Source organism: Lepidochelys olivacea (genome assembly GCF_965140295.1).
Source record: "Lepidochelys olivacea isolate rLepOli2 genome assembly, chromosome: 24".
NCBI lineage: Eukaryota > Metazoa > Chordata > Testudines > Cheloniidae > Lepidochelys > Lepidochelys olivacea.
Window position 1 is genome coordinate 9,958,078 of NC_140434.1, and position 18,724 is coordinate 9,976,801.

Genomic DNA, 18,724 nt, shown 5'->3' on the forward strand with positions numbered 1-18,724 from the left:
GGGTAAAGAAGGATGGATGGAGGAGGTGGATGGATGGATGGAGGGAAGGATGGATGGATGGAGAAGGTGTGTGGGTATGGATGGATGGATGGATGGATGGATGAGGTGTATGGATGGAGGTGTCTGGAGGGATGGAGGGATGGATGGAGAAGGTGTATGGAGATAGATGGATGGATGGAGGAGATGTATGGATGGATGGACGGAGGTGTATGGGTATACAAGGATGGATGGATGGATGGATGGATGGATGGATGGATGGATGGAGAAGGTGGATGGATGGATGGATGGAAGGAGGTGTATGGGTATAAATGGATGGATGGATGGATGGATGTGTCTGGATGGATAGATGGAGAAGGTGTATGGATGGATGGACGGAGGTGGATGGGTATGAATGGATGGAAGAGGTGGATGGATGGAGGTGGATGGATGGAAGAGGTGGATGGATGGAGGTGTCTGGAGGAATGGATGGAGAAGGTGTATGGGGATAGATGGATGGAGGAGGTGTATGGATGGATGGACGGAGGTGTATGAGTATAGAAGGATGGATGGATGGATGAGGTGGATGGATGGAGGTGTCTGGAGGGAGCGAGGGAGGGAGGGATGGAAGAGGTGGATGGAAGGAGGTGTCTGGAGGGAGGGATGGATGGATGGATGGAAGAGATGGATGACAGAACGAGGAGTAATGGTCTCAAGTTGCAGTGGGGGAGGTTTAGGTTGGATATTAGGAAAAACATTTTCACGAGGAGGGTGGAGAAACACTGGAATGCGTTACCTAGGGAGGTGGTGGAATCTCCTTCCTTAGAAGTTTTTAAGGTCAGGCTTGACAAAGCCCTGGCTGGGATGATTTAATTGGGGATTGGTCCTGCTTTGAGCAGGGGGTTGGACTAGATGACCTCCTGAGGTCCCTTCCAACCCTGATATTCTATGATTCTATGATGGAAGGAGGTGTCTGGAGGGAGGGAGGGATGGAGAAGGCGTATGGGGATAGATGGCTGGGTGGCTGGATGAGGTGTCTTGAGGGATGGATGGATGGAAGAGGTGGATGGATGGAGGTGTCTGGAGGGAGGGAGGGATGGATGGAAGAGGTGGATGGATGGAGGTGTCTGGAGGGAGGGAGGGATGGATGGAAGAGGTGGATGGATGGAGGTGTCTGGAGGGAGGGAGGGAGGGAGGGATGGAAGAGGTGGATGGAAGGAGGTGGATGGAGGCAGGGAGGGAGGGATGGAGAAGGTGTATGGGGATAGATGGCTGGGTGGCTGGATGGAGGAGGACTAGGGGTATGGGGACAGACAGCCCGTCTGTCAGTCTATGGCTCCGTGGCTATGGAACGTTCTCCGGGCTCGCACGCGGCTCTGCCCGGGGCCGGGCGGCTCCAGGCTCGGCTCAGCGCCGTGCGCGGGAGCGGGGCGCTGCCGGGATCCGGGGCTGGGGCGGACCCCAGCGGGCCCGAGATCCCGGGCCGGGGGGAGCGGATCACCCGGCAGCCCAGCCCAGCCCAGGGAGGTCCGGCGCGGTTGCCGTGGCAACGGCCGGGAAGCGGGGGTGCCTGGGAAGGGGAGGACACAGACACACAGACACGCACAGACAGACACACGCACAGCTCCGGCTGCAGTGGCGGCCGGCTCCCGGGCGCTCCCGGGTTGGCCGCGCTGCGGACCATGGGCGGGCTGCGGGCGCCCGGCCGCGGTAAGTGATCAGCACCCGGGAGCCGGACAGCTCCGTGCGCCGCCTGCCGGGGCGGGCATTGGCCGGGGAGGAGGGGCCCGATCCCGCCCTGGGGCCCTTCGCCCGGCCCCGCTAGCCCCGGGGGCTGCTCGCTGCAGCCTGGCTTCCTCGGGCGCTGCTGGAGCTGGGCTCCCCGGCTCCCCCGGGCTCCATGGCGGCTCCCCCCCGGCCCCAGGGGCTGCTCACACTTTGCGGGGCGGGGTGGGGGGTGGGGGGCAGCCCTGCGGGAGGGGGGATGTTTGCACCGGGCCCTGGGCAGTGGGGTCCCGGGGGGAGGGTCTGAAGAGAAACCAATGGGGTGGGCGGGTTCATTTCTCAAACGCGCTGCCCGCCCCCTTCCTCCGGTCCCGACTCGCCCTGACTTCAAGGGTCACCCAGCGAGCGGGCCCACCCGGACTTCGGATCCGGTTGCTGCCGTTTACACCTGGGGGTGGGGGGCGGGAACTCGGATCCGGTGGCGTTTTGTTCCCACCGTGCTGGTAAGTGACGGGGCAATGGAGGGTCAGATCCCCCCAATCCCCGCCCCTGAGATCTGGGGACGCTCTGATCCGGAGCCCAACTTTGGAAGCAATTCTGGGGGTGGGGGGCAAGGATAGGCTGAATTTATCCCCTCCCCCCTTGTGGAGGCTCAGGGAGAGGATCCAGGAGGGCGCTCAGGGCTAGGAAGTGGGACTGGCAGAAGCACCAGGCGAAATCCCGCCCCCGTCAGGCAGCGGGCGGCCAAGGACACATCTGGGTCAGGGGAGAGCCGCGGGGGCAGCCTGGAGCTATGGCTTTGCATCACTCCCAGCTGGATGGTGACTGGGTGGGGTCAGTCTGGATGGGGCCAGAGTCCCTCTGGTGGAAGCTGCAGCTGGATCAGCCTGCAGGAGCCTGAGCAGGGCTTTTCTGAGAGCCCCAGGCCTGTCGAAGGGAGGGAGGGCCCAGCAGTGAGGGAGCTAGCCTGGCCTGCGGGCATCCTGGGTCCAGGTCCCCACTCTGTCACAGACTCCCTGTGTGACCTTGGGTAAGTCTCTGTGCCTCGGTTTCCCAGCTGTGAAATGGGGATGATGGCCATGTCCTGCTGCGGGGGTAGAGGTGGGGGGGGGGGCAAGATGAGGCTAAATACATTAGAGATTGTGAGATGCCCAGATACTAGGGTGACAGGGCCAGCTATGTACCTAAGATTGGGAGCCTGAGGGTGAGATGCATGGCCTTTGCTGAGTGCTCCGTGGGCAGGCAGTGGGGGGGGGGGGCTCTCTGCCCCTCACAGGCCCAGGACACAGCAGTGGGATATGCTGTTACAGGTCCCACTCTGATGATGCAGCATAGAGCTTCTGGGGCCAAGCAGGGGAGGAAAGTGCCCAGGCTTCAGGTTCGGTGTGGGCAGGGATGGGGTAAAGCTCCTCTCTGCCCTCCCCGGTCCTGGCACAGCTGGTTCCTTGCTCCAGTGATTTGGAGCAGCCTGGGAGCTGCTCTAATCTCTGCTGGCTGCACACAGCAGAGATCAGCAACATCCCAGTCGTGGCCCTGTGCCCGCATGGCTGCTTCCTAATGGGTGATTAGGAATAATGACTCCCTGAAATGTAGGTCCTGGTCCAAAGCTCCTTGAAATCCACAGAGAGACTGTGGGGTAGCCTTATGGGGTCAGATTTTCCAAGGCTCAGCTCCCACAAGGAGCCCCCAGCACCAGGCATGCCGAGCGCCTCGGATCATCTCCTCTCTGTGCTGGACTTTCCTTCATAACAAATCATTGCACTTTGAATCCCCAGCTGGCAGCTCTGCGATTTGTCTTTAATTACCCAGGAGACTTTGCTCCTTATAAGTCAACTGAGCCTATACTGGGCAGAAAAAGTCCCCCAACTCCCTGAGGTCAAAGGGCGGGATGGCACCTCCTGGCTTTGTAGGCTAGCAGCAGGCTATGGTCTGGCAGTCATGTCTGGGGAGGAGACCCCACTCCCAGTGGGGCTCTGCACTGGAGCCTGGATCCCACTGCAGGATTGGGGACTGGATTTGTAGCTCTGAGTCCCCCTGCTAGGGTTGACTCATCCTGCCTTCTTTCCTAGCTAGATAAACTGACTAATCCCAGGCATGCTACAAAGGGCCTTTTCCAGTAGGCCATCAGCACCCCCACTTCTGTCTGCTGCTCAGCCTTATTATTAATAATCCCAGCACATGCTTCACAGTCCTAACTCTGAGTGCTCCCTGCCTGTCACTCTCAAATTGTGGGATGCTACATCATCCCAGGAGGGGTGGTGGAACTAAAACACCAGAGAGGGGAAGACATCACAGGGCGAGTCAATGACAGAATCAGGAATAGAACCCAGGCATCCTGATTACCAGGGCACTGATCTGGAGCAAGTGAAATTCACCAGGCTGTTGCTCTGCATCTCCCCAGTAGCTAGCCTATGACTGCTACTAGCTGGTGGAGTTGCTTCTTTAGCTTAAGTGATAAGGGGCAATGAAGCTGGGGTGGCATTTTCAGAAGTGCCCAGTCGTGGCCCAGTTCTGCTCCACAAAATTAATGGTAAAACTCCCACTGACTGCCGAGAGAGCAGCATGAAGCCAGTGCCATGTGCTTTTGAAATTCCCCCTCCCCATTACAGCTAAAGGTCCTGGTTCTAATCCCCCCAGGGACGAATAAGGAGGGTCCTTACTCAAGGACTTATGTTTTTCTCTGTGGCCAAATTGTCAATTTCCCTGGTGCACTGGCAGCTGTCTCATACCCCTCCCATAGGGCTGGGTCGTGTACTGCCTCTATGTACAGTACAGAGAAGGGTTTTGCAACTCAAATGTATGGTAAGATCTTATCATCTGTCCCGTGATTGGTTCAGAGCCCACTGTGGGTAAAATTGCCAGTTATGTCTCTGGCAGACGCTGCTTTCCAGCCGCCAACCCCCAGAAAAAGACACATGGGGTTGAATAATATTGATACAACACAGCAAGCCTCAGACATACCTAGGGAAAGCTCCATCATGGGCTAGAGCTGGGCTGGGGGGCATGAGTCACGGGGATGGGTGTGAGATCAGTCACCAGAACATTTCATGAGGCCCAAATTGGTAAACCTGTCTTTATTCTGTGAGATTTCGGGATGCTGAGCCTTTTCCCATGGAAGTCTGTGAAAATAGTGACAGGATGTTTGTGCTAAAAAATTAATGCTCACAAGTAAGGGTGTGCGTGTTTGGGTATGTTTGTGTGTGTGTGTGTGTGTTTTGTGTGTGTATATACATACCGTGTGTGTGTTTGTGCTATTGTTTGAGTATGTGCATGTCTGAGTGCTGTGTGTGTTTTTATTGTGTGTGTTTATTGTGTGTGTGTGTGCATTTTATCTTTCTTTGTATGTGTCTGTATATTTTTGATTGTGTATGTTTTGCTCATATGTGTGTGTTTTGGTTTTGTGTGGTATGTATGATGTGTGTGTGTTGTATGTCAGTGTATGTGTGTGTGCACCCTAGCGGTAACCAATTCTACTGCATTTAGCACGAGGTTGAATATTTTACCAGTGGGGGAAACTGAGGCACAGAGTGGTTGTGAGTGGCAGCACATGAGACCTGACTCTGGCCCTGACATACTTGCCCGAGGCCAAGATCCGGGGAGTCTCCAAGCTAGGACCAGGGCCTAGAACAGTGCTCTGGGCTGCCTCACTGCTGGAGGCACCATCTATTGGATGAGGGACACAGACCTGGACACTATGGGGTGCTGACTTCCGTGGGAATTGCAGGTCCCAGCATGTCAGAGGGGCACCCCCTAAAAGATCTCATTGCTCCAGGGCTTGGCAGATGGTTTTCCTGCTCAGACTCTTCTTTGCTGCTCCACCACACCCAAGTTTCAGTTGGAGAAGTTACCCCTCAACTTTTTCCTGCCAGATATCCAGCTTTCAGGCAGCGTTGCTGTGCGCTGTTTTGCAGCTTCCGCTGCACTCCCCAAAGGTGGCTGCATGTCACTGTTGGGCAAATTGTTCTAGCTGATACTCAGTGTGTCTAAACCAACTCTCGGTGTGTGTGTGTCTAATGGAAGCTGCACTTCGCAAAGTTCTGCTGTCTTTGTCAGGACCGGAGCCGCTTTAGAAATGCTACCAGGTGGTTTTTAGGCTGGGCCAGTAGCGGCCACTGTGTGGGTTTTTTGCAACGGAATTGGTTGCATGTAATCGACAGTGGGAAAGCCCAGTGGCAGGAACCTCCCAAGGACTAACCGAGGGTGAGAAGTAATGTGCGGGGGGACAAATGCTGAGGCAGTGGCATGGTGCCTGGGTGCTTTTGCAGCATAAGAAGCACAAACAGCCCCATTATCTTCATATGCAAAGTCAATATTTATTACCAAGGCCCCAGGCCAAGCTTCCCCAGCTGGACTCTCCTCGTTATGAAAAGCGTGGAATGAATGTTCGATGCCGTGTCCCAGAGCTGAGTTCACTGCACCACAGAGCACGCCGGGCAACCTGTGGTCATCCCCTTTCCCCTTCCAGCAGGGGGTGCTGCTGAGTATCATGTACCTGGGCAGAGGTCAGCATTGAGATGCGTGGATGGAGAGCCCAGGACAGGCATAGTGAGGGGGCCAGGGCTCAGGATTGAGGGGGGCCGGCAGAGCTCTGTGTATATGGAGCTTAGGGCTAAGATTGCAGGGGTGGGGCTTGAGTTGGGATTGAGGGGCACCAGCAAAGCTGTTGGCAGGAACCCAAGACGGGAACAGCAGGGGTTCTGCAAACCTGGATTTTGGAGCATCAGCCGAGCAGGAGTGGGGGGTCAGGACAGGAATAGCCAGGGTACTGGGCGTCAATACCATGAGGCACCCACAGTATTCCCCAGCTCTAGCCAGCGATACGAGTCCTTTGTTGTCATGAGTGTATAAAGATTCCCCAGCGCCCGAGTCTGGAGGATTTGACTGACATTTGCTCCTTCTCAGCCCCCCATCACTAACTTGCCCACGCTGTGCCCGGCGCACTGGGGCACGGTCCCAGACCAGACCTGGGGGAGCCATGTCTCGAATGCTAGAGGTCAGGATGCTCTGCAGGGGGCAGAGGGGCTTATGGCCCTCCAGTGAGGCTTATGGGTCTGTACTTCACTGTCATCAGAAGAGACTGGGAGGTGTGGCTGGATCACTGCATCACACCAGAGAGTGGGGACCTGGAGGGTGTCTGGTGGGGTGTTCCATGGAGCCCTGGATGGGAGTGGAGGAGCGAGTCCCCCAGCTCTAGTAGCTTTTGTAGCCTGCACGGTGGCAGCTCTCCCCCTGCAGGGGACTTGGAGACTAGACAGGTGTCCCACCCCCCTGCAAAGTCCCTGCCTGTAAGTCCCCCTGCCCTGCCCCTCTGCACGGTGGGCTCTTGCTGCGCCCTGCAGCTCAGAGAGAGAGGGGAGACTTTGCCCCGCAGTGGTGACCCCTAGGCAGTTCGAGGGTTGGGTTCGCTTCTGTCTCCAAAGCACTTTGGCCTGGAAAAGGGGTTGGAAATGGCATGAGGTTCATGCTGAGATGGGGTGACCTCTCCAGGGTAAGGACAGGGGGCATCAAGGCCAAGTGGGAATTAACTGAAAATAGAAAGGGGTTGGGATCTGGGCCAAAGCTGCAGCTGGCTCTGAGTCCATCTGAGCAGCTGCCTCCGCACAGAGCAGTAAGCTGCAGCCTTGAGCCCTGTTGCCATCCGTGAGGCAGCAGCTTCCCTCATCGCTGACCCCAAGAGGATAAAGGCTCTACTACTGCTGCTGCTGGTGACTCAGGGAGCCCTCCATTAGCTCAAGCAGTGGAGGCCTGGGCTTTTGGAGATGCGGAGCCACTGTTCTAACCCTAGCTCCTATTGTTTGTTACAGTGCAGATGGGGGCGCTGAGCCAGGCTTACAATGAGGAGTGGGGCAAGGTGGCTCCAGGTGTGAGCTCTGGGTCCAGGCAAGGCTGAATTGGCTTCAGGCAGGCGGGAGATGTTAGCAGGGAGGGAAGTGGGGGTGCATCTGCTCAGCATGCACCTCTCCTGAGGGAAGCCCCCTCTCCAGAGGATGGCCAGTGAAGAACACCCCTGAGCTCATGCTGAGGAGAGGGGGGGCTGGGAGGACAGACTCACAGCCAGCTAGTGGCCCCTGGCTGTTTGTGACCATGGCTCACTCCAACCATGCAGCCTAGCGGTGCCTGCAATCGAGTTGCCTGGGTCCTTGTCACAGGGTTGAGATCTCCAGGCCTCCCTCCCTGCAGAGAGGTTGTCATCCTCCCTTCTCCCCACCCCCTCCCACCGCTGCTCTCAGCTCCCTGCGGGTTGAAGGGAGTCCAGCCGCAGCTCATCTCTCCAATGAGGCACTCAGCCGGTGAGGAGAGACAAGGAGGGTGCCTGAGCTGTGTCTGGGGTGGGGTGGGATGGGAGGGCTCTGGACCTGGATGTGCAGCTGACAACCCCCTCACCTGTGTAGCCCAGCTACTTGGGCTTTGCCCAGGCCCCTCCCAGTCTTCAGCTTCCTCCACTCAGGCATATGAAGAGGCTCATTCAGTGAGGCTTACAAGACCCTGCAAAGATCCCTCCAGTTGTAGCCTGGTTAGTTCTCCAGCTAAGCAGCCTTGTCACTGTGTGGAGGGGAGACCGCTGGAAGACCTCAGGAACTGCAGGAATTGGTGCTGGTGATACAGTAGGGGGCGCCCTCCCCTCTGAGCCCCTGCTGATCCCAGTGCAGTGAGAGGGGACATTGTGCTGCAGACAGCAGGGGGAAGGCACGGGGGAGGGATGCTGTGTAGCAACACTGGGGAATCAGTGTGTTGCAGGGAGCAATTGTGGGGGTTGCTAAGCAGCAGTTCAGAGGGGCCCAAACCTCACCACTGTGTTACTGACATTGGCGGTTATTAAAACAGAAAGGTCTTAATTCTCCCCTCCCTTGCACCCAGCGTGGCTAGTGGACAGAGCTCTAGACGGACACTCTGAAGATATTTGCTTTATTCCTGGCTCTGTCACTGGCTTGCTCAGTGATCTTGGGCAAGCCACTTGGCCTCCCTGTGTCTCAGTTTCCCCACCTGTAAAATGAGGATAATCATAGAATCATAGAATATCAGGGTTGGAAGGGACCCCAGAAGGTCATCTAGTCCAACCCCCTGCTCGAAGCAGGACCAATTCCCAGTTAAATCATCCCAGCCAGGGCTTTGTCAAGCCTGACCTTAAAAACTTCTAAGAAAGGAGATTCTACCACCTCCCTAGGTAACGCATTCCAGTGTTTCACCACCCTCTTAGTGAAAAAGTTTTTCCTAATATCCAATCTAAACCTCCCCCACTGCAACTTGAGACCATTACTCCTCATTCTGTCATCTGCTACCACTGAGAACAGTCTAGAGCCATCCTCTTTGGAACCTCCTTTCAGGTAGTTGAAAGCAGCTATCAAATCAGTAATGATACTGACCTCTTCTGTAAAGTGCCTTGAGACTACTGGAGAAAAGCACTATGTAAGAATTAGGTGTTATTATTACACCTGGGCAAACTTTATGTAAAACATCATCAGCTCATCAGTATGCAGGGCCGGGGAGAGTCAAGGCGATACCGCTTGTGAACGCTCCCATTCACTGTTCGCTGTGGATGCTGTTTGGTTGATTTTCTGCAGGTCATTCAGCTGAGGGCATCCTAGTCAGTTTCACGGTTGTCTTTCTGGTCAGTTGCACATCCTGGTTCTGTGGCACACCAGCCTAGAGATGCTGTGCTCGGGATCATAGAATCATAAAATATCAGGGTTGGAAGGGACCTCAGGAGGTCATCTAGTCCAACACCCTGCTCAAAGCAGGACCAACCCCCAACTAAATCATCCCAGCCAGGGCTTTGTCAAGCCTGACCTTAAAAACCTCAAAGGAAGGAGATTCCACCACCTCCCTAGGTAACCCATTCCAGTGCTTCACCACCCTCCTCGTGAAAACATTTTTCCTAATATCCAACCTAAACCTCCCCCACTGAAACTTGAGACCATTACTCCTTGTTCTGTCATCTGCTACCACTGAGAACAGTCTAGATCCATCCTCTCTGGAACCCCCTTTCAGATAGTTGAAAGCAGCCATCAAATCCCACCTCATTCTTCTCTTCCGCATACTAAACAATCCCAGTTCCCTCAGCCTCTCCTCATAAGTCATGTGTTCCAGTCCCCTAATCATTTTTGTTGCCCTCTGCTGGACGCTTTCCAATTTTTCCACATCCTTCTTATCGTGTGGGGCCCAAAACTGGACACAGACTCCCAGATGAGGATCTGACATTTCTGTTTGTGCTGAGCTAAATCCTGAAGTTTTGGTCCAGTTCTGATGCAGGTTTTTTTTTTTTTTAAATCACTGTAGCTCAACAGGAGTTTTGCCTGTGAAGAGACTAAAAACTGGATCCCCAAAATCTAGCTCATTAAAACTCATTTCCCCCCCTTTACAATATCTAAATTTTGGGCCTAATCCCAGTGGACACACTCCAAAGCAGTTTCAGTCAGTGGTTTACGTGCTCTCTAATGACTGAAAGTCACCTGAGCCTCACGGCTGCTCCATGGGCTCAGTGCAATGAGTTTGTAGGTCTCAGTTCAGTCCCCAGAGCTCGGTGATGGGAGGCGCCATGCACTGGAGCCTCTTCACATCAGAGTTTTATTTTGATCCGTATCCACATCACAGAAACTACTGTGATAAATGACCCCCCTCGTCTGAGCTCTGCAGAGGGTGCTTCAGGAAGCAGGACTCCAGGGGCCCTGGAGATGCTCTCCAGCAGTCCGAGAGGAGATCAGCCTTGCCCCAGCCCTTCAGAAGTGAGGTGGGGTAAGTGGGTAAATGACGTGTACCTCTGCTGTGCAGAAACCCAGACAGTGCTAGAGGATCTTAGGATGGAACCCCACCCCCTGCTAGTCTGCATGCTGAACAATGCCAATTCTGCTGCAATGCCGGCTACCCCCTGGTGAGCTCCTGAGTACATTAGCCAGCTCAGCCACGGGCGCTGGGGAGGGGCTGTTGGGGACGTCCACTGGCTTCTTCCTCCCGTCAAGGCTCTGCTAATCATAGAATCATAGAATATCAGGGTTGGAAGGGACCTCAGGAGGTCATCTAGTCCAACCCCCTGCTCAAAGCAGGACCAATCCCCAACTAAATCATCCCTAAATGTCTCTGCTCTGTTCACTCCTCCCTCTACCCCAGAGTGCCCTGAGCAGCAGGATGAGTGCTATCACCCTCCGTTGCACAGAGGGAGGGGGAAACTGAGGCACAGGGACTTTACCCAAGGCCAGGCAGCCAATCAGTGGCAGAGCCTGAGGCCCTCACCACTGAGCCATGCTGGCAGCCCATAGCCCAGGAGGGGTGGCACAGGGCAAGTGTGGGGGCAGCTCAGGGAAGGGAGCTGGCAGGAAGCCAGGCCCATGGAAGGGGAGCGGGAGCCAGGTTGGGGCTCTGAGGGGCTGTATTTTGAGTGGGGGCTAGAAGGCAAGATCAGAAGTTGGGAGGGATTTAGGGGGCTATGGGGAGTGGGGGGCACCATGGAGATAATCAGGAATTGGGGGTGGACCTGGAAGGGTGGTTATGTGGAGTTGGAGTCACTGGGGGCAATCAGGGGTTAGGGGTTGGTCTGGGGTTGAGGGGAGTCAGGGGGCACCAGGAAGGCAATCAGGAGTTGGGAGGTAAGCCTGAGGGGGTTTAGAGGAGTTGGGGGTTGCAAGAGGGAAGTCTGGAGTTGGGGTTGGGTTCGGGGGTGATGGGGTTGAGGGGAGTTGAGGGTCACTGGGGGGCAGTCAGGAGTTGGAGTTGGATTTGGGATGGTTGAGGAGAGTTGGGGAACATCCAGGAGAGCAATCAGGAGTTGGGGTTGGGTCTGGGGGGTTGAGGGGAGTTTGGGAGCTGCTGGGGGGCAGTCAGGGTTGGGTCTGGGGTTCAGGGAAGTTGGGGGGAACCAGGGGAGCAATCAGGAGTTGAGGGAAAGCCTGAGGAGTAAGGGGAGTTAGGGGTCACCAGGGAGATAATCAAGAGTTGATCGAAGAGCTGGGACACCATAGTGGGGGGTAGAGGGAGCACTGGAGGTGGGTCTGTAGGTCCTCAGCGCTATAAGAGTTAAGTGTCCTTACTGGGAAAGTGGGGGGTGCATCTATTTATCCCCAGTGTCCTGCTTGCTCCCTCAGACTCTAAGGAGCTTGGCCAGGGCAGCTAGCCTCCAGGGTGCTAAGATGGCGAAGGAGAACTCTGGCTTCTCCACCATTCCTGAGACTCCGGTGAGTGAGGCAAAGCCCCCGCTCTGTTCCCGCCCGTCCAAGGCCTCAGCGCGGCTCCGCAGGGATAACGAGCGGGAGAAGGCCGAGAAGAAGAAAAGGCGCCAGCGGTATGTGGAGAAGGGCGGCAAGTGCAACGTGCAGCACGGCAACGTGCGGGAGACCTACCGCTACCTCACGGACATCTTCACCACCCTGGTGGACCTCAAGTGGCGCTTCAGCCTGTTGGTCTTCACCCTGGCCTATGCCATCACCTGGCTCTTCTTTGGCCTCATCTGGTGGTTCATTGCCTATTGCCGTGGCGACCTGGACCACCTGGAGGACCACACCTGGACACCCTGTGTCAACAACCTCAATGGGTTCGTCTCGGCCTTCCTCTTCTCCATCGAGACGGAGACCACCATTGGCTATGGTCACCGGGTCATTACAGACAAGTGTCCTGAAGGCATCATCCTCTTGTTGCTGCAGGCCATCCTGGGCTCCATGGTCAACGCCTTCATGGTGGGCTGCATGTTCGTCAAGATCTCCCAGCCCAACAAGCGGGCCGAGACCCTCGTCTTCTCCTCCCACGCCGTGGTCTCGCTGCGCGACGACCACCTGTGCCTCATGTTCCGGGTTGGGGACCTGCGCAGCTCCCACATTGTGGAGGCCTCCATCCGGGCCAAGCTGATCAAGTCCAAGCAGACCCAGGAGGGGGAGTTTATCCCCCTCAACCAGACGGACATCAACGTGGGCTTCGAGACGGGCGATGACCGTCTCTTCCTGGTCTCGCCCCTCATCATCAGCCACGAGATCAATGAGCACAGCCCCTTCTGGGAGGTCTCCAGGGAGCAGCTGGCGAAGGACGAGTTTGAGATTGTCGTCATTTTGGAAGGGATGGTGGAGGCCACAGGTAAGATGTTTTGCCTGGGGTCCCCCAGGATCATACTGGACTAGGATAGGTTTTGGGCCTAACCCAGGCTAATGCTGGTTTGGGGACAGGGTTTACCTTGAATCTGCCCCAGTCTTGCCCTGGATCTAGTCCAGATTTGGGCCTAATCCAGACTCTCACTAGTTCTTGTTCAGTTTTGGGACCATATTTGGTCTGAGTCCGTTCTAGTCTCACACAAACTCCAGTCCAGGTTTTGAGCCTATCCTAGGTTCACACTTTCCCAGCCAGTTTAGGGACAAGGTTCAGAGTGAGTTCCTCCTAGGCTCAGGCTGGATCCAATCCAGGTCTTGGGCAGCATTTAACTTGGGAGGTGAGCATGTGGCTGCTCCACTTGCACCCCTGAGCAGCTGCACTGGGTCAGAACACATCACTTACAGGGGCGGGGTGTGTCCTTTTTTGCCCATAGGAATCCAGACCAAGACTTTTCCCCAGGCTGGGCTCACCTGGGATTCTACCTCAGGACTGCTCAGCCCACACCCTAGGTGCTCCCTCCCCAGACAGCCTGCTCCTATTTGTCTTGTTTCTGGGCGGGCAGTGCCTCCTAGCTTCAGTGAGTTGAGAAAGCTCACTTGCCATTCCCCAGCTGGATCCACAGTGGGGAGTGTGCCAGCCTATTACATTCCTCCCCATGCCGTCTGGTTTCCTCCCCAGATATGTAGCCTCTTTGCGATCCAACTCCAAAGAAGCCTGTGGTTGTCTGGTGCTCTGCCATCTCTGTCAGCCGCACTCCTGATCTCCCCTGGAGCTCACCTCCTGCCTCATTCCTGGTCACATCTCATCCATATAGCAATGGAAGCAACAGAGCCACTTAAAGGATAACAACCTACTACTCCTGACAGCTAATGGAATTATTCCTTTTGCTCAAGAGGTTGAGAGAGGTCTGTGCTGCAATGCTAAAAGTGGGATCCAGGCCACTGGTACAAAACCCTCTGATAACCCATGAAGGTAGAGGTAAAATGCTTACACAGATCATGGGTACAAGGCACTGGCTCAGAGCTATGTGATCTGGGTTCAGTTCTGGCTCTGCCACTTACTCCCTTTGATTTTTGGGTTGGTCACGATCTCTCACTGGGCATCAGGTTCCCCAGCTGTAAAATGGGAATTTACACTGTGAGCTCTTTCAGGCAGGAACTGTCTATCCCTGTCTGTGCAGTGCCTGGCACGATGGGGCACTGATTTCGGGGAAGGACTGTGTGCAGCACCTGGCACAGTGGGGCCCCACTCTCAGTCTGATCTTGGTTATGTTCTGTAAGCACGACCTTTATCCAAATAATAATATGTTGGGTGCATTTGAGTTAGTTAATTAAAAACGAAAAAGAAAAAAAAAGGGCAGCTGGAAGAAATAGGAACCCTAAGAGAAGATCATTAAATAAACAGCAATTCCTGTTTGATTCAATCAGTAGGGAATGAATCACCATTACTCTGAAGAAGCTAAAAACAATTCTCCTTTATTCTGAAGCTTCATGTCAAGTACAGGCAATAAACCATCACACCATTGACAGAAGCTGGTGGTAGGAATGCGTCATTTATTCCCTGTTAATGACCTGGAGCCTTTGTGTAAATGAAATCTGTGCTACTCAGGGTGCTGGAGGCCTTCTGCTCTGACGCGGGCACTTCTGTGCTGCAGTGCTAGCTAGCTGTTCTCTTCGCTGTTACGCACCAGTTCCATTGGCCGCTGATCGATGTAATCGAACAGGACGTGCTCTGTAGTGAAGAGGGCTCTTCGGGTGGCAGTGGCTGTGTGATTAAGGCACTGGACAGGGGCTCGGGGGATCGGGATTCAATTTCTGGGGCTCCCACAGGCTCCCTGCGTGACCCTTAAAGACACATAGCTCTTAGTTTTCAGCTGTGACTAATGGCTTTGAGTGCTGACCCCCCCCCCCCGCAACTGAAAATCCAGCTCCTGTCACGAATTCAGCCCCCTTCCCCCGCCAGATCACTTCTCCCTTTCAAAAATGTAAACCCTGACCTTTCCGCACCTCAGATTCCCCATCTGTCACACTGTGACGATTATTATTTATAGTAGGGTAGTGCCTAGAAGCCCCACTAAGGTCGTGGCACCATCATGCCGGATGCGGCACAGACACATAGAGGCAGTCCCTGCCCCCAAACAGTTCCTGATTTAGATTAGACAGGCAAAGAACCCAAGGCCCCAAGAGTGGAAATGACTTGCCCAAGGTCATGCAGCAGGTCAGTGGCAGAGATGGGACTAAAACCAAGGTCTCCTGAGCGCCAGGTCAGTGCTTTATTCACTCGACCACACTACCCTTTAAAGCCGGGCTAATAATGCTGCCCCCCATGGGTGATGTGAGGCTACATTCATTGAGGTTTGTGAGGCACTCAGGGTCTGCCATGATGGGGCCAGATAAGCAGCGGCAGATAGCCGGGGAGTGCCGCAGCCTTTCCTTTTGCAGGTCCATAGCGACAGCAGCCCCTGGGCCCTCCTTTTGTGAACCTCAGAGACGTGGCGTTCTGGGAGAGATACAGAGTGGGCACAGGTTTTATTCTAGCTGTCTGTTGGCACAATCTAGCATCCGGAGCAAGTGTTACAGCAGCCAGCACCTTGTGCCCAGCCATCTGCCCACAGACCACGAGGCCTTCCCAGAACACAGTTTGAGAACTGCTGGGCTTCGCATTTCAGTATGGGGGTTGTATGTTCAAAGCACTTTTCAGACGTCTGTTAACCCTCACAGAACTGCTATGAAGTAGGTAGCGAACTGTGATTTGTATTGCAGTGGCACATAGAGGCACCAAATGAAGTCAGGGCCCCATTGTGCTGGGCACTACCCAGAGCCTGTCTGAGCTCAGGACCCCCCGAATTGGGCTGGACACTGCAGAGACCCAACTAAGATCAGGGCTCCCATTGCCCCAGGAATTGCACAGACCCCAGCTGAGATCAGGGTCCCCATTGTGCCAAGTGGGGCATAGAGCCCCACCGAGATCAGGGGCCCATTGTGCCAGGTGCAGCCCAGATCCTGACTGAGATTGGGGCCACATTGGGTTTGACACTGCACAAACTCTAACCAAGATCAGGGTCCTATTGTGGAGGGTGCTTCACAGACGCATAATGAGACACAGTCAGTGCTTAATTTGTGCCAGGGCTGAGCCCCGGCACCTCTAGGCTTGGCAGTTCAGAGCCCCGGCACCTCTGGGCTTCCCATGTCAGTTATAAAAGTAAAAAAATTGCTTGAGCCCCCCGCACCTAATTGCTTGAGCCCTGGGACTTCTTTCATTACAAATTAAGTGCTGGATACAGTCCCTGTCTGGAAATGCTCACAGTCTGACTAGACAAGGCAGACACAGTGAGGTAGTAGTCTCACCAGGATACTGGTGTGAAAACTGAGGCACAGTGAGGGGAAGAGATTTGCCTGAAGCGACCCAGTGAGTCAGTAGGACTAGAATCCAAGTCTCTAAACTCTAACCCAGAGACCATGCCCCAGCCATCTAAACACTGGTGGAAACAGCCAAAATGGCCGGCAGTGTGTTCTACCGGACAGAGCACTGGACAGAGACTCAGGAAACCCGGGAACTCTCTCGGCCTCTGTCACTGGCTGGCTGGGTGACTTTGGGCAGCTCACGTCACCCCTCTGCCTCAGTTTGCCCAGCTGCGAAAGGGGGACAAGGATCCTGAGCTGCTCTGAAAGCGACAGAGGAGATGCGCTAGAGAAGTGCGCTAGGTCTCATTCTTATAGTGTCAAATCCTGGGTGTTCTGTGGAAATTTTCCAGTGGCACTTTGGCTAAGAGGGGAGACCAAGCAATGGCCTCAGCCACAGCCCAGCCTGGCTGCCATGCTCTGGGCAGCACAGAGATGATGAAGGACAGGATCCTGCCTCCTGGGGATTTGTTGAAAAAATTCTCCCCAGGGCCCCATCTTCCCAGGGCTCACGGCCTTCCTGTCCATTCTCTCCCCCTCATCCCTTGCTCCTGGACATGGGAGCAGCAGCTTTTATTTTTAAACCTGTTCCTCGCCCCGTCACATCACGGGGAGTTATGTAACCCTGCCGTTAAGTGCAACGTTCGTCACCACGGCAACCCAGGCCCATGTCACCAGTGGAGAATTCTGCCTCTTGGCTAGCTCTGAGAGAGGGTAGGAGCAGGTCAAGAGCAGATGCATCCCCTGGGCGAGAGCTACGTGCCTCCCTCATAGGAGGGTTGACTGGGGATCAGCCCCCGACTTCTCCGGCCCTGTGGTCCTTCTGGCAAGGCTACAGCTGCATCAGGACTCTTATGGAACAAAGGCGGTAGGCTGCGAGAGAAGCAGTGTGGGTGAGTGGTTAGGCCACTTCCCTGCCTTGGGAATCAGGAGACCCGAGCTATGGCGTGTGACCTTGCGCAGGCCTGTGCCTCTCAGTCCCCTCCCGTCCTGTGTCTGTCTGGTCTATTTGCAGTGTCTTCACAGCAGGGACTGCCTCTTGGTAGGTGGACGCACAGGACGTAGCGGACCAGGGGGCCAGTCTTGGATGTTACAGTGACATTACAGCACCATCATCATAACGATCCTACAAAATTGCCCCTGAAGTTTCTGCTCAAAACAGGGCATCATTACCCCCCATTTACAGATGGGGAAACTGAGGCACAGAGCAGGGAAGGGGCTTGTGCAAGGTCACACAGTATAGAGCTAGGAGCAGAACCTGGATCTTCAGAGTCCCAGGTCTCTGCTCCATCCTATGGACTATGCTGCCTCTGTGCCCTCTGACATGAGGGCACGATGAAACTGGTGCACTCTGGTGGGATCCAGCCAGATGAACGGAGCTGTGTATGCCTATGCAATGAGCATGACTGTCGAATGGCATCCCGCCCCAGAGTAAGGGTGTTATTTGCTATGGAGCAAGGGGACAGTTGCTCCCCTAAACTTGGTTCCCCCCCCCCCCCCGCCGACTTTTCATAGGTCTGTATATTCCATTATCTCTTCCACTCCCCACCCTGACTTTGCCAGATACAATATAATCACATGTCATGTTCCATATGCTGACACACAACATGGCCCTACCCCTGAATGTTTCTGAAATGATGCCCCTGCCTCAGAGGTGGTTGCATGTTGCTGGTGGTTGCATATGTACAGGATTTGAATTTCACATGCGGGCGCTTGATTCACCAGCTGGGCACTCAGTTATTATTGCTGATGGTTATCAACTGAGGGGGGAAGAAGAGTCAGACACACGGCAGCTGGATCCTTTCTGAACACTACATTCCCAGGGATTCTCTGTCTCTCTGGCCAGGCTCTGATCTGCCCTTTGAAAGCAAACCAGCAGCCTGTATTTTGACCCTTCCCAGTGGGCAGTGTCACCAGGCAAAGGGCAGCCTCTGCCCCAAATATAAGAGGTCCCAGATACCATGGTGACGGGTGCATTGGAAACACCAGCTAGGCTGGGGACATGGTTGCAGAAGCGAGCTGTAAACAAAGGGGTGCATGGCACATTTGCACCTATAGGTGGCACCGGTACTTCACTGATGCTCCATGGTGAGCTATGATGCCCTCTCCCTATGTGCCCTGCAACCAGTGTAAGGGGGGACGGGCAGGGGGGTGTTCCTGGGATTGGATGATACTGGCAGTGCCCCAGCAGGATGGGCATGAAGCCCATAAACCCTGGTCACCTGCTGTCATGTGCACTGAGTGTGTCACTGATTCTCTGGCCCTAATTTTGGAAGCTGATAATCTTTTCTTTCCACGTGCTCCCGCCCCACCCTGTCTCCTATTGGGGCACTAGCCCAATGGGAATTTCACCTCCTTACACCTTGTCTGGGCCCCAACAAGCTCTTCTCTGCGTCCCGAGGGAGCCTGCGCTCTGACCTCCGAGAGGGTGGGCCAGGCTGCCTCTCCCAGGGATTTCAGCATTAGTCAGGATCCATGTATCTTTTATCCAGGCTGAAGCTTAATGCTTTGATTGATCATGATTATACAAGGCTAATCCCTCTGAATGGCTGGAG

At 54.9% G+C, this 18,724-nt stretch overlaps 1 protein-coding gene across 4 annotated transcripts in view; it reads left to right on the forward strand.

Annotated features, from left to right (window-relative positions):
- The first annotated feature begins 1,455 nt into the window (after positions 1–1,455).
- KCNJ9 (potassium inwardly rectifying channel subfamily J member 9) overlaps positions 1,456–18,724 on the forward strand; it is a 33,633-nt gene continuing 16,364 nt past the window's right edge. The window contains exons 1-2 of one of the 4 annotated variants that reach the window (XM_084613168.1): positions 1,456–1,686; positions 11,778–12,756. In XM_084613168.1, coding sequence (XP_084469294.1) covers positions 11,823–12,756 — 934 coding nt within the window. In that variant the 5' untranslated portion in view covers positions 1,456–1,686; positions 11,778–11,822. Of the gene's footprint in view, positions 1,687–10,414; positions 10,435–11,777; positions 12,757–18,724 lie in introns of those variants that run through there. The other 3 variants (XM_084613170.1, XM_084613171.1, XM_084613169.1) reach the window with 3 other exon arrangements.